At 51.1% G+C, this 14,035-nt stretch overlaps 2 protein-coding genes and 1 long non-coding RNA gene across 6 annotated transcripts in view; 2 read left to right on the plus strand and 1 right to left on the minus strand.

Moving 5' to 3' along the window:
• Nucleotides 1-385: 385 nt before the first annotated feature.
• On the plus strand, nucleotides 386-5,759 carry LOC309352004 (struthiocalcin-1-like). The gene is made up of 5 exons (XM_081880256.1): nucleotides 386-491; nucleotides 2,058-2,155; nucleotides 2,957-3,094; nucleotides 4,284-4,398; nucleotides 5,504-5,759. Exons 1-5 carry the CDS (start codon nucleotides 425-427, stop codon nucleotides 5,563-5,565), a joined length of 480 nt encoding a protein of 159 aa, XP_081736382.1. The 5' UTR covers nucleotides 386-424; the 3' UTR covers nucleotides 5,566-5,759.
• A 392-nt stretch (nucleotides 5,760-6,151) lies between these two features.
• Nucleotides 6,152-14,035, plus strand: part of LOC309352066 — a 96,845-nt gene continuing 88,961 nt past the window's right edge. Inside the window, exon 1 of the long non-coding RNA XR_014161080.1 lies at nucleotides 6,152-6,211. This is a non-coding gene — a long non-coding RNA (uncharacterized lncRNA). The remainder of the gene's footprint in view (nucleotides 6,212-14,035) is intronic.
• CPT1B (carnitine palmitoyltransferase 1B) overlaps nucleotides 9,827-14,035 on the minus strand; it is a 38,431-nt gene continuing 34,222 nt past the window's right edge. For all 4 annotated transcript variants that reach the window (XM_081879769.1, XM_081879768.1, XM_081879767.1 and 1 more), the window contains 5 exons: nucleotides 13,681-13,815; nucleotides 12,711-12,863; nucleotides 12,391-12,504; nucleotides 10,854-10,946; nucleotides 9,827-10,221 (listed from right to left, as the gene is read on the minus strand). In XM_081879769.1, the coding sequence (XP_081735895.1) occupies nucleotides 10,132-10,221; nucleotides 10,854-10,946; nucleotides 12,391-12,504; nucleotides 12,711-12,863; nucleotides 13,681-13,815 (585 nt within the window). In that variant the 3' untranslated portion in view covers nucleotides 9,827-10,131. The remainder of the gene's footprint in view (nucleotides 10,222-10,853; nucleotides 10,947-12,390; nucleotides 12,505-12,710; nucleotides 12,864-13,680; nucleotides 13,816-14,035) is intronic.

The following is a 14,035-nucleotide window of genomic DNA, read 5'->3' on the forward strand; positions in this document are numbered from 1 at the left end:
CTCAGGTTACAGACGCTTCAGGTTACAGACGCTTCAGGTTACAGACTCTGCTAACCCAGAAATATTACCTTGGGTTAAGAACTTTGCATCAGGACGAGAACAGAAATCGTGTTCCGGCAGCAGCAGGAGGCCCCGTTAGCTAAAGTGGTGCTTCAGGTTAAGAACAGTTTCAGGTTAAGAACGGACCTCCGGAACGAATTAAGTATGTAACCAGAGGTACCACTGTATATATAAGACCTTATTTTTTTATTATTTCAAAAGAAACAAACAGCACTGGCCACCCCAAGCCGTCAGTTCAGGGATGGCAAGGCTGTCTCCAAACATTTCTGCTTCTGGCACTGAATGGGCAAGGACCACAGAGCCCTCCTCTCTTCTCCTGATTCCTCTTCCTCTCTCTCTTTCTTCCTGAAGAAGAAGCAAGAAGATGGGTCTGGTTTCCTATTTCAGCCTTGGGCTCCTGGGATGCTTAGTAGTTGGACCCTTCATGAGTGGTGAGTTCCTCCAAGACCCCAATGGGGATGCATGGCCCCCCACCCTGTCTCTTGCACCCTGAAGATTTTAAGGGGATCATCCTGGCCCAGTGCCCATTATTATTATTATTATTATTATTATTATTATTATTATTATTCCTGCTTTTTTCTTTAAAAAATGTTTAGGGGTACTCTCATTTTGACGCAAGAAAACCACCATTTTATAGTTCAAATCGGGGAAAATAAATGGAGAAAAGTACAAAGATTCACAAAATGTTTAGGGGTATGCGTACCCCTGTGTACCCCCAGGAAAAAGCACTGATTGTGGTGGTGGCGAGGTTGAATTTATACCCTGCCTTTTCCCCTAACAGGGACACAAGGCAGCTTACAGATAAAAATAAACACGGCTAAAACCCCCTTGGGGAGGGGAGAACAATAATTTTTTAAAAAGCAACTAAACTTTGATAATATATATGTGTATACTGGTGTGTAAGAGAGAGAGAGAGAGATCTAGCCAAACATACAGATCATTGCAATAAAAGCAACACAGCAGCTGCGCTTTCCTTTTTGACTGTGTCATTCTAATTTGTTCACCTCGAGTCTCAATCTGGAGATCTGCACCGGGTTGTATATACAGTGGTGCCTCGCAAGACGAAATTAATCCGTTCCGTGAGTCTCTTCGTCTAGCGGTTTTTTCGTCTTGCGAAGCAAGCCCATTGACGGCTTAGCGGCTTAGAAAAAGGGGGGGAGGGAAAAACCCCCGCAGGAACTCGCAAGACATTTTCGTCTTGCGAAGCAAGCCCATAGGAAATTCGTTTTGCGAAGCACCTCCAAAACAGAAAACCCTTTCGTCTAGCGGGTTTTCCGTCTTGCAAGGCATTCGTCTTGCGGGGCACCACTGTATAGAGTGAGAAATGTTAGTTTGTTCTTGGGTTGTTTGCTTGCTTAGTGAAAGCTGGTAGTGGTGATATGTGTATAGTTGCTCAGTCGCTTTTGCAGAAAGACTTTTAAGAATAAAAGCAGAAAGTACTCTGCAAGGACACTTTCCTTGTGGACTCTTTTATGCCGACAAGGGTCCAAGGACCAGGCTGAGGCGACAAAGGGAGGCCAGAACCTTTTTTTTTTAATAAAACAAACACTGACGAGATCGGCATACCGTGGTACCTCGGGTTACAGACGCTTCAGGTTACAGATGATTCAGGTTACAGACTCCGCTAACCCAGAAATAGTACCTCGGGTTAAGAACTTTGCTTCAGGATGAGAACAGAAATCGTGCTCCAGGGGCACAGCAGCAGCGGGAGGCCCCATTAGCTAAAGTGGTGCTTCAGGTTAAGAACAGTTTCAGGTTAAGAACGGACTTCCAGAACGAATTAAGTACTTAACCCGAGGTACCACTGTATAAATAAAATAAAATAAGAATAGCAAATAAGCAAATAAGCCTGCAGCCCAGACACTTTGTGCCCACCATTAGAATGGGGCATGCTACCAGAGATGCCCCTCCCTGTCCTCCTCTCTCCTAGGATGGGTGGCTGGGGGGCAACCAGGGGGTTCTGTATCTCTCACGATGACACTCTGTGTCTCACGCAGGAGGTGTCCGTGCTGCACAATGTCCCAACAACTGGCTGTCTTTCCAGGGGAAATGCTACGGTTACTTCCCCCAGGAGGTGTCCTGGCAACATGCGGAGGTGAGCAGCGTAAAAGGAGGGCTCCCCCCAAGATGTGGTGGGAGGGAGCCCTCCCCCTTTGTGGGTCCTGCTAGCAAAATGAGCAGGGATGCGGGTGGCGCTGTGGTCTAAAACCACTGAGCCTCTTGGGTTTGCCGGTCAGCGGTTTGAATCCCCGCGACGGGGTGAGCTCCTGTTGCTCTGTCCCAGCTCCTGCCAACCTAGCTGGCAGCTCCTGCAGCCAAATAGAAGCAGCAGAAGCCACGCCCACCGTTTGGCTTCTGAAAATTGTTCCAAAACCGGAACACTCACTTCCGGGTTTCGATCGTTCGGATGCCGATTTGTTCAGAAGCCAAGGCATTTGAGTTCCAAGATACGACTGTATTTATTAAATTTCTATAAGCTAAAAAGTCCCAAACTCTGCACCTTTTTCCCTGTATTTATTAAATTTCTGTATTTATTTAATTTCTATAAGCTAAAAAGTCCCAAACTCTGCACCCTTTTCCCTGTATTTATTAAATTTCTATAAGATAAAAAGTCCCAAACTCTGCCCCCTTTCCCCTGTATTTATTAAATTTCTGTATTTATTAAATTTCTATAATCTAAAAAGTCCAAACCTCTGTGCCCTTTTCCCTGTATTTATTAAATTTCTATAAGCTAAAAAGTCCCAAACTCTGCCCCCTTTCCCCACAGGGGAGTCTCCCCACCCCATAGATAATTTTGGTTCTGAACCTTCTCCAACTCCTTTTTGAGGTAAGGCAACCAGAACATGACTCAGTATTCTGAATAGCTTGGGCTCACCTTTTCCCCTCCCTCAACCAGAATGAATGCCAGCGCCTGGGGGGACACCTGGCCTCCCTTCTGGACAGGAATGAGCACAATGCCGTGGCCAGGTTCCTGCAGCAGGCCCAGAGGTGGGACGACGACGACGTCTGGTTCGGTCTCTCCATCCCTGGCAGGGTAAGTGAGAAGCATCATCGCCCATCAAAGAATCGTAGCCTTGGAAGGGCCCCCCGAGGGTCATCTAGTCCAAACCCCTGCAGTCCAGGAATATGCCCCCATATGCTGCTGTTGCTTGTGGTGCGTGTTGACATTCCAGCATCCATGTTTCCATGTGGGAGAGGCCAGAGCACCTGAGAAATTGCTGGAAGGGAGTATTCAGGCTCTCACCTGAATGCAGAATTTCCACAGCCCCAAACACAGTTATCCTCTGACAGGGCACTTCTGGGGGTTCCCCACACAGCCCCTGAGGTTTGGTCGGCCTTTACTAGGGACCAAGCCTTTGGTGTGGGAGGCTTTGCCCTGTGGAACTCCCTGCCAGGGGAAGTTCAGCGGGAACCATAGAATTGTATGTTGGAATTCCTGCTCCAGGTTTGCAGTCATGAGATTGCTGTCTTTCACATGACGGTGTATGTTTTGACTCCACCGAGTGGGAAGTGACGAAGACAGGATGTTTGTATTCCGTGAAGTGGGACTATGGTCCTTTGTTCTTTTTCTCTTGGCTGTCTGATGCTGGAGAGAGAGGGAGCCATGTTGCAGTGCTCCGTGTGCGTTTATATGTAAATAAAGTAGATTAGCCAAAATGCTGAGTTGCTGAGGTCTGTCACGCATGTTGCACAAACTCTGCGGATCCCTAAGTGTGCAGGTGTCTGTTGGCATCGGTCGCTGTGATGTTTGGGCAGAAGAAAGCTTTCGAAGCTCCGAAACGATCAACCGGGAGGGAGGGAACATGCCAGTCGGGCAAGTGTCTCTGCCAGGGTCCTACTCAAGTGTAGGCTGAACTCCTCACATTGTACAGTTGGAAGGGACCCTGATGATCATCTAGGCCAACCCCCTGCAATGCAGCTGTCCCATACGGGGATCAAACCTGCAACCTTGGCGTTATCAGCACCACGCTCTAACCAGCTGAGCTATCCAGGCTGACATCCCGACCTTCTTTCAGATACCGTCTAAAAAAATGGTGTTATTCACAGAGTCCTTTGAGATGAGTTTCTTTCACCCAAGCAGTATTTATTTATGCATTTGTTGTATTTTATTTTATTTTTTTAAAAATGTTACGTAACGCCTTGCTGGGTTTTTCTGAAAGCTCGGCCCCTAAATGTTCCAAATGCCGGTTCCCAGATACATTTCTCGTCTTCCCCATTTGCAGAGCACCACCTGGGCCTGGGCAGATGGCAGCCCCGTGAGCTACACAGCCTGGGAAAAGTACAAGAGCTATCCCGCCCTGAAAGGCGAGCATTGCGCTGCCCTGGATGAGTCTTCAGGTGAGGAAGTGTGCGAGAGAGAGAGGGATTTGGGAGGGTGGCTCTGTTCTGGGCACCAGGCAGCGCTCTTGGCAGGAATCATTCACGCTCGGCGCTGTTCATCTGCGGAACTCCCTGCCGCAGGCTGTTGCGATAAGAACTCAACGGGGTGTGACACAAATGGAAATATAAAGGCAGTGCGGCATTTCTTAGGTGAGTTCCTGTGGCAACGTGCATGTTTGTCGCAGGGTCTGCAGTGAACAGGAGGGGAAGGAGCTATGGAACTCGCTGCCACAGGAGGCAACCCAGTCCTTTTAAAAAAGGACCAATTCATGGAGGCGATGGCTAGCAATGGCTACTGGCCACATTGGCTATTCACGGCCTAGGACCCTCGTACCTACGGGACCGCCTCTCCCGGTATGCCCCGCAGGGGACCTTAAGGCCCATAAATAGCAACACCCTAGAGGTCCCGGGCCCTAAGGAAGTCAGATTAGCCTCAACCAGAGCCAGGGCCTTTTCAGTGATGGCTCCGGCCTGGTGGAACGCTCTGCCTCATGAGACCAGGGCCCTGCGGGATCTGATCTCTTTCCGCAGGGCTGCAAGACAGAGTTGTTCCGCCTGGCCTTTGGCTTGGAATCCACTTGATCCCCTTCCCCTCTTTCCTTTTTCCTTTCTCCTTCTGTGATGAACTCCTATCTGGGGACTTTTTTCTGGCCCACGTAGGACCAGTCTGGATAGTTGGCCTTGGTGAAGACTTGACGTTTTCATCCCCCAAAAATTTTTGATTTGAGTTTCTACTGAAATGAGGCTGCATTGCAATGTTGTGTTTTAATCTTGTTTTTAAGTTGTATTTTAATCCATTGTTTTTATACCTGATGTTAGCTGCCCTGAGCCCAGCCTTAGCTGGGGAAGGCAGGGTATTATTATTATTATTATTATTATTATTATTATTATTATTATTATTTATTATTGCTGGAAACCGCAGGAGGGCAGAGGGCTCTGGTGCTGGGGTCCTGCATGTTTTCCTTTTGGGGCATGTGGTCGGCGTCTGCAAAAACAGGCTTTTCGGATATTCTTATTGGGCAGGTTTCCCAGGACTCACTCCTCCCTCTCTCCCCTTTTCCAGGGTTCATGCTGTGGGACAACGATTCCTGCTACGACCGGAACCCCTTCGTCTGCAAGGTGTAGACAAGCACACCTGGTGGGCAGGAATCCCGGAAGCTTCAGCACAGACCACAACCTGCCCTGCCCTGGGCGGGTGCCTGGAGACCCCGGTCTCCTGTCTCCAGCCCTGCACAGACCCCCACTACACATCGCCTTTCTCCCTCTCTCAAATCAGCCACCCCCCAGCTCCCTTGCTCTGACTCTGGATGCCAACCCAGGCAGGCAACAGCATGGAAGCCGCAATAAACTTCTCTTGAGCATGTAGAATGCACCGTCTGTTTGTTTTCTGTGGGGGACTACACTTTTTTAAGGGGATACATGGAAATTGGGACCCTCTAAAGCATGGGTAAGCAAACTAAGGCCCGGGGGCCAGATCCAGCCCAATCACCTTCTAAATCCTGCCCATGGACAGTCTGGGAACCAGTGTGTTTTTACATGAGTAGAATGTGTCCTTTTATTTAAAATGCATCTCTGGGTTATTTGTGGGGCCTGTCTGGTGTTTTTACATGAGTACAATGTGTGCTTTTATTTACAATGCATCTCTGGGTTATTTGTGGGGCATAGGAATTTGTTCATCCCCCCCCCCAAAGAATGTAGTCTGCCCCCCCCCCAAGGTCTGAGGGACAGTGGACTGGCCCTCTGCTGAAAAAGTTTGCTGACCCCTGATCGAGTCCAACCCCCCTGCAATGCAGGAATCTCAACCAAAGCATCCATGCCAGATGGCCACCCAACCTCTGCTTAAAATTCCCCAAGGAAGGAGCGTCCAAAACCTCCCTGGGGATGTTTGCTGTGTGGCCTTCAGGGGACGGGGAGACTTTTCCTTGGCACATCCAAAGTGATAGCATAGCTGAAGATAAAAGTCTTGCAGGAGTGAGGGCAGGCGGTGTCCACAGGGTCAAGAAGGCAGTTGAGGTAGCCCCAAATCTGAAAAGGCTTAGGCTGTTCTCATCTTTCGGTGGGGCAGCGAAAAGTATGGACAATGGCACTCTTGGGGAAACGGGCAAAAGAAGGGAGGCCTCTAGCTGGTACAGGTGGTGGTGGTGGTTTTCTGGAAACCTGGTATCTTTTCTCAACATTCTCCATCAGAAACTTCTTTGGCACCTTCCGGAATCACTCCTGCAACTGTGGCAGAAGATCTTTTCTTCCATAGCCTAGCAGGGTGGGGTGGTCATGGTATGTTCATGGGGAAATCCACGAGACACAAAGATATATGAAGGTGATGCAGTCTGGGCATCTGATGCCACACCACCCAAGGGTTCCATTGCCAATGGAAAATGAAGCCATCACTTCCTGGTAGCAGCCAAGGGGGGCCTGTAGAAGATGCAGCTGCCCAGAATCACAGCATCCACAGTGGATGTGCCAAGACCAGAGGACCTCTCTTCCCCATTTCCCTCGCTGGGCAATCCACGGTTGTTTGACAGAGTTCTTGGGCTTGGCCTGCTTCTCACCCTGCCTGTCCCTTCTTTGGAGAAGCTCCCTCATCCCACCCCGTCTTCATGCCCACCTTAAGATCTGACCTGCACTCAGCACACCTCCAGTGGCAAATCCTTTGAGGAAAGATGAAGGGACTGGCAGTGTTGGCCAAGAAAAATGTTGGGTGGGGGGGGGGAGGCTGCAAGACTCTTGGGGAAGCCCCGGTGGGCTCAGTGCAACTTACTCCTGTGTAAGCACTCGTACGACTGGGCTGCTTAAGTGGAACCCAAGACTTGCAAATAATCTCCCAAAAGCTCTCCCAGCAGGGATGCTCAAAAACTGCCTCCTTTGGGGTTCAGAGATGCACACTTCTTTCTAAAGCTTTCGGATTCAGCTGAGTTTTCGTGGCACTAAGAAACTGGGACCCATTAGGCAGCTTCAACATGGATGAGAGCAGGAAGGGCCAGTGCTGCAATCGAGGGCCAGGGCATCCCTCTGTGGCCCCTTCCTCCTCTCCCTGACCAGGGCTATTGACTTGGGCCCAGCCTTGCGAATTTGGCTCCAAGGATGCGTTGCCAATAGCCAATAGACTGGGGGGGGGGTCTGGAAGGTTGCCAGCGTAACTGAGTGTGGAAAAGAAGGTTGTTTAGCAAGGTGTTCTGGGAAGGAGATGGGGGGAAAAAGACTGGGATCCATCTTGGGCAGGCTGGCTGAAGGCTGGCTGGGAGAGGTGCCTTGGACTCTAAGGTTGCAGTGGTGTAGGGGACAAGCCCCTCTTGAAATGACCGTGCTGTAAGTTCTGGATGTTAGGATATAGTTCCGTTTCACCTTGAAAGGGTCAGGCATGACTGTTGTGTATCAGATGCCTGTTTACATCCAGCACAGTCCGCTGGGAATTTCCCTTGTATGTTGCTTTTGCATTTCTGTTGTTTTGCTGGACATGAAGGCAAGCAGACATGTTTTTTCCCTTTGTTCGTGAACTACGCTGAATAAATGCTGTAAATATGCTTGCACATTTCTCTGTCCGCCTCTTCTGCTGTATGAAGATTTATGCACTCTGCTGACAGAGTGTGCATGGGTCTCTAAACGTATCTGAGGCTTGTGTCACTAACTGATGCTGTTCCAAGGGAGACCGGCTGCCGGCCGGTGGCTGGAGCCAGCTGGGGGCCTGCCTGATGCCCCCGTCTCCCCGGCAGTATCCCAACACTGGACCCCCTCCATGCAGGCTGAAGGTGCAAATAGGTGAATAAACCATATTTCTTGAAGCTATGACAGTCTCTGCCATGTCTCAGGACTCCAAAGGAACCACAGTGCTGGGAATCTCCTGGAGTCTTGCAGAGAGTTGGCACCCGACTTGTGTTACAATACTGCGCAAGAAAAGGGGCTTTGCCACACGTCCAATTGTGCTGTGCCTAGAAAGCACTGGCCCCAGGGATTTCCTCCCGTTCCTATCTGAGTGGTTTTCTGTTTGCCACGCTGCTCTCCCCTGGAAAACCAGCTCTTTGGGACTAAATCAGAGCAAATGTCAGTCTGGGGAAACCCCGATGTTCGCTTGCTCCAATTCAGCGGCAAAGTTTGGACGTTTGCCCCGGGAAAGCAGAAGAGCAGGTGAGCCCCCAAAGCAAGGCGTCGTCCTGTGCCCCTGTTCTCCAGCAGCTATGCAGCAAGGAGGTTATGACTGCTGACCAATACCTGGAGTAGGCAACACGGTGACCATGTACATATGCAATAAACAATATTTGTAGAATGCCTTCAAACCATAACAAGTCCAAAATGAAATCTTTAGTCTCAAAGTCTCTGGAAATCTTTAAATGAAGCAAGGTACCAGACTTTATGGGACGTGGGTGGCACTGTGGGTTAAACCACAAAGCCTACGACCTGCCGATTAGAAGGTTGGCAGTTCGAATCCACACGAAAGGGTGAGCTCCTGTTGCTCGGTCCCTGCTCCTGCCCACCTAGCAGTTCGAAAGCACGTCAAAGTGCAAGTAAATAAATAGGTACCACTCTGGCGGGAAGGTAAACGGCGTTTCCATGCGCTGCTCTGGTTTGCCAGAAGCGGCTTAGTCATGCTGGCCACATGACCCGGAAGCTGTACGCCGGTTCCCTCGGCCAGTAAAGCGAGATGAACGCCGCAACCCCAAAGTCGGCCACGACTGGACCTAATGGTCAGGAGTCCCTTTACCTTTACCAGACTTTATACGATGACAGACAAGCTGTGAAGCTTTGTGTCTTCATCAAATATGATGTCCAACACTGAACAGTGATTCCGGATATTGACTACTAGAATCCTTCGTCAGCGTGGTGGGAGGATATAGAATTGCTTCATGAACCCATCTTATTTTGAATGAATGTATGTAAATGAAAATATCCAATGCTGTGAACTACATTATTACATGAGCATTGTTCCACGGGATTGGATATTTTCATTTAAATACATTCTATATGTAGACTATATATAAAAGATTGTTCATTGCATATGTACATGATCATCGTGTTGCCCAGACACTGCTGATGTTCTCTTTGCAGCACAAAGGGGTCAGTGTGAAAAGAAGCGCAGCTGAGCCCCCAAAGCAAGGCTTTGCCCCTGTTCTCCAGCAGCTAGGCGGCAAGGAGGTTATGACTGCTGACCAAAACCTGGAGTAAGCCTGCGATTTTTCAGAGAAAGAGCCATTCTTTGTGCCTCGGCTAGGGCTGGAGAGGGATGGGCCCTGGGAATGCACACACACCACCCAAGAAAGAAGCTGAGGGGGAGCCCCCAGCTCCTGCCACCCCCCCTGCCCAACTTGCATTTCCTCTGCCCCCCTCCCCGTTCCCTCTTAAGAGACACCTACAGCAGAACAACTTAGAAAACAGGCTCAGCGCCAGGCACCCGCAGCCAAAAGTGTTCCTCCTTTATGAGTGACATCGTAAATACACCCTGCCCCACCCTTTTGCCCGTCTCCCGCCAGCCTCTGGGGTCCCTCCATGGGGCGCCTCCTCCGGGCAGAGAGGGCTGGGGGGGGGGCAAGCAGCTGGCAGTGGGGCCCAGAAGCATCCTCTTGCTTTCCGCTTGCCAGGAAGGAGCCAGCTCTGCAGCCAGTTGGCCGGGTTTGTGTGTCTCTGTGTGTGTTCCTTGTGGCTCCGGTCAGAGTGGGCCCAGGACAGAGGGGTCACCGCCATGGGAAGCCCAGTCCAAGCTCAGTCGGCCACTTTCTTGGGTGGCGTTTCAAACAGGGCTGCAATGTCCAGCATCGCCCGGTGGATGTTCTTCCCAAAGCGCTTGGAGTCCTGGGGAAGAAGAGAGAGTTGGGAAAGGTTCAGGAAAGGGCAGTCAAAATGACCAAGGGGGTGGAGATACTCCCCTGGGTGGAAAGGTTGCAGCATTTGGGACTCAAGAGAGAGGCGACATGATAGAGGATTGTGTGATTATGTTTGGCATGGAGAAAAAGGGCAGGTGGAAGTTTTTCTCCCTTGTGGAAGTCCAGCGAAGCTGAACATTGGAAGATTCAGGATGGATAAAGAAACTTCTTCACACTGCACATTAACTATGGAACTCACTGCTGCAGGAAACAGTGATGCCCCCTCCCAAGTTGGATGGCTTTAAAAGAGGATTAGACAAAGTCATGGAGGGTCATAAGGCTATGCTCTGTCTCCGCAGTTGAATCAGCAACTGAAATAACCAGCTGCTGGAAACCAGAAGAGGGGAGAGTCCTCCTGTGTTCGAATCCTGCCTACAAGGTTTCCCACAGGCATCTTGGTTGGCCACTATGAGAAGAGGATGCCGGACTCAGTGGGCCATTGGCCGAATCCAGCAGACTCTTCTTATGACAAAGGGATGCTCAAGGCACTTTCCCAAATGGGCCTCATCCCCATAGGAGACCCCCAGGAGACCCCAACGCTGCCTCCCCAGTCACGCTCACCGTCTCAGGGCTGGAGAACTTGCTGGAGACGTGGAAAGTGATCAGGTTCTCACCAGCAATGATGTAGGAGACGCCATAACCATCATCAGCCACCTGCAGGGAGCAGAGGGAGAGGCGCTGAGGCCCATGGCAGAAGTGGGGTGGCCAGTTCCGCACCAGAGGGAAAGTGCATTAAAGGCAGAGGGGGGCAGTAGGGGCTAGTGGCACCGGCAGGTGTCAGAGGCCGCCTGCATTTCGATGCCAGCTTCCTGGGGTCTATCAACAACAACAACAAATTTATCATTTGTACCCTACCCAGCTGATTGGGTTGCTTCCATCATGTATAAAAATATAATAAAACATCACACATTGAAAACCTCCTGATACAAGGCTGCCTTCAGATGTCTTCTAAAAGTCAGATAGTACTTTATTTCCTTGAGAACTGACGGAAGGGCGTTCCATAGGGCCGGCACCACCACCGAGAAGGCCCTCTGCCTGGTTCCCTGTAACTTGGCTTCTCGCAGGGAGGGAACCGCCAGAAGGCCCTCAGAGCTGGACCTCAGTGTCCAGGCTGAACAATGGGGGTGGAGACATACCTTCAAGTATACTGGGCCGAGGCCGTTTAGGGCAGGGGTCAGCAAGGTTTATCTTGCCTGGGCCAGATCGGTCCCACAGAGATCCCTCCATGGGCCAGAGAGAATGCCCGCACCCACGATTTTCTGCGTCTGCGCAGACACAATATTCAGCATATGCGCATGCACGGTTTTCAGCGCCGTGGAAGCAAGTCCCCGCGCTGCGCTGCTCCGGTTTAGCGCAGTGCATGGGCAGGCGGCTTGGTTCGAGGGAGGCTTGTGGGCTCGTCAAATGATCTCCACAGGCCACTTCCGGCCCATGGGCCTAAGGTTGCTGACCCCAGGTTAAGAGCTTTCAAGGTCAGCCCCCACACTTTGAATTGCGCTCGGAAACATCCCGGGAGCCAATGAAGGTATTTCAGGACCGGTGCTATGTGGTCTTCATGGCCACTCCCAGTCCCCAGTCTAGCTGCTGCATTCTGGATTAGTTGTAGTTTCAGGGTCACCTTCAAAGGTAGCCCCACGTAGAGCGCATTGCAGTAGTCCAAGAGGGAGATAACCGAAGCGTGCACCACTCTGGCCAGACAGTCCGCGGGCAGGTAGGGTCTCAGCGTACGTACCAGATGGAGCTGGTAAACAGCTGCCCTGGACACAGAATTGACCTGCACCTCCACGGACAGCTGTGAGTCCAAAATGACTCCCAGGCTGCGCACCTGGTCCTTCAGGGGCACAGTTACCCCACTCAGGACCAGGGAGTCCCCCACACCTGCCTGCCCCCTGTTCCCCAGAAATGGGCTACCCAGTTTTCCCTGGGAATGTCAAGGGTTCAACCTGGAACCTTCTACATGCCAAGCAGATGTTTGAGCTACGTCGGCTCTTCCTTTTAAACACCTCCATTGCCCCCCCCCCGCTTCCCTCCACCCACCCTGGTGTCCCCAGAAAGCCTTTCCCCATTCTCCCCCGTCTTCTACACAGCTCCTACTCACTGGGCCAAAGCCCCCTCCTGAGGAGACGTGGTCCGGATTGGCTTCCATGTCGAACATTTTGATCTGCTGCTGGGGGGTCTGGCTGGTGGAGAGGCGCCAGGGCTCAGACAGCACCTACGGGAGGCAGGGCAGGAACAGAGTGAGTGGCGGTTTCACCCCCCACCCACGCCCCTGCAAAAGCACCTGGGTCAGCCGCCTTCGCTGGACGTGCGAGGAGTCGCGGGACGCCAGTCGCAGGGAGCCCCTGGCTGCGCATCGAGACTCAACTCTGCCTAGTCCAGGTGGGTGGGGAGGGTGGCCAAAGCCCCGAGCTGCGTCACCTTGGCGAGGAAGGGCGAGTCGACCCCCAGGTAGCGAGAGACCACGTAGAGGCAGAAGAGGTGCCTGTCGATGCCAGAGCCCGTCATGGCCAGGCGGTACATGTTCTGGTGCTTCTCAGCCGCCACCTTGAACAGCCGCAGGGACTCGGCCGGCTGCAAGGGAGAAGCGTAAATTTATGGAGGAAGTGGGTGGAAGAAAAAGGTTTTCCTCCCTCTCTCGCGACACCAGAACTCTGGGACATCAACATTATTATTTTTTCTGAAGCACCATACAGATATATTTTCACACTTATTATTTGTAGGGATGTGAGTTCAGCAGTGCATTCCTTTGCAGCTTAAAAGAGAAGCTTTGATAGGGTAGTTTTAGCCTTTTTGTTGTTTAGTCGTTTAGTCGTGTCCGACTCTTCGTGACCCCCTGGACCAGAGCACGCCAGGCACTCCTGTCTTCCACTGCCTCCCGCAGTTTGGTCAGACTCATGTTTGTAGCTTCGAGAACACTGTCCAACCATCTCGTCCTCTCTCGTCCCCTTCTCCTTGTGCCCTCCATCTTTCCCAACATCAGGGTCTTTTCCAGGGAGTCTTCTCTTCTCGTGAGGTGGCCAAAGTCTTGGAGCCTCAGCTTCACGATCTGATTTAGAATTTTAGTTTAAGTAATCTAGGATGCTTTTAGGCGGACTGTATTCTCCTGGCACCTATCTAGCAAACATGGCTGTTGGTTTGACTGCATTGTAAATATCCCACAATAATATTAGTAATAATAATAATAACAACAATAAATTAATAACATTGCCTTGATTTTGGAGCGCTTTGCTTTTGGAACGGACATCTGGAACGGATCAAGTTTGATACCACTGTATAGCAATATATAACCGAGAGAGTGGGAGGAAGGGGGAGGAAGTGCAAAAGGGCTTCTAACAGGCAGGAGGGAAGGGGTCAGGATGAGGGCCAAGGGGGCAACGATGAAACTCACACTGCACTTTGAGTTGGACATGCTGCGCACGAAGGCTGTGGACTCACTGGTGCAGGATCGAACCGTCTCCGTCCTCCCTTCCCTGAAGAGCCGCGTCATGGAGGCCTCATAGGTGAGGCAGAAGCGGCCCTTGTCCTGGAAGAAGAGGCATTGAGGACGTGGGCTGGGGGGTCAGGAGAGCAAGCCAAGCCTGACTGCCCCCATCAGGGCTGGATTTCGGTTTGATGAGGCCCTCAGCTACTGAAGGTCAACAACAAATGGTCGCTGCTTTTTGTGTTGAATATATGCTATGTGGTAATATATGGACCTAATAGGTATCTCAGGCCATTTGCACATGTCTCCATGCAACCAGTCC

This window comes from Podarcis erhardii (genome assembly GCF_964252035.2).
Source record: "Podarcis erhardii genome assembly, chromosome: 10".
Classification (NCBI taxonomy): Eukaryota; Metazoa; Chordata; class Lepidosauria; order Squamata; family Lacertidae; genus Podarcis; species Podarcis erhardii.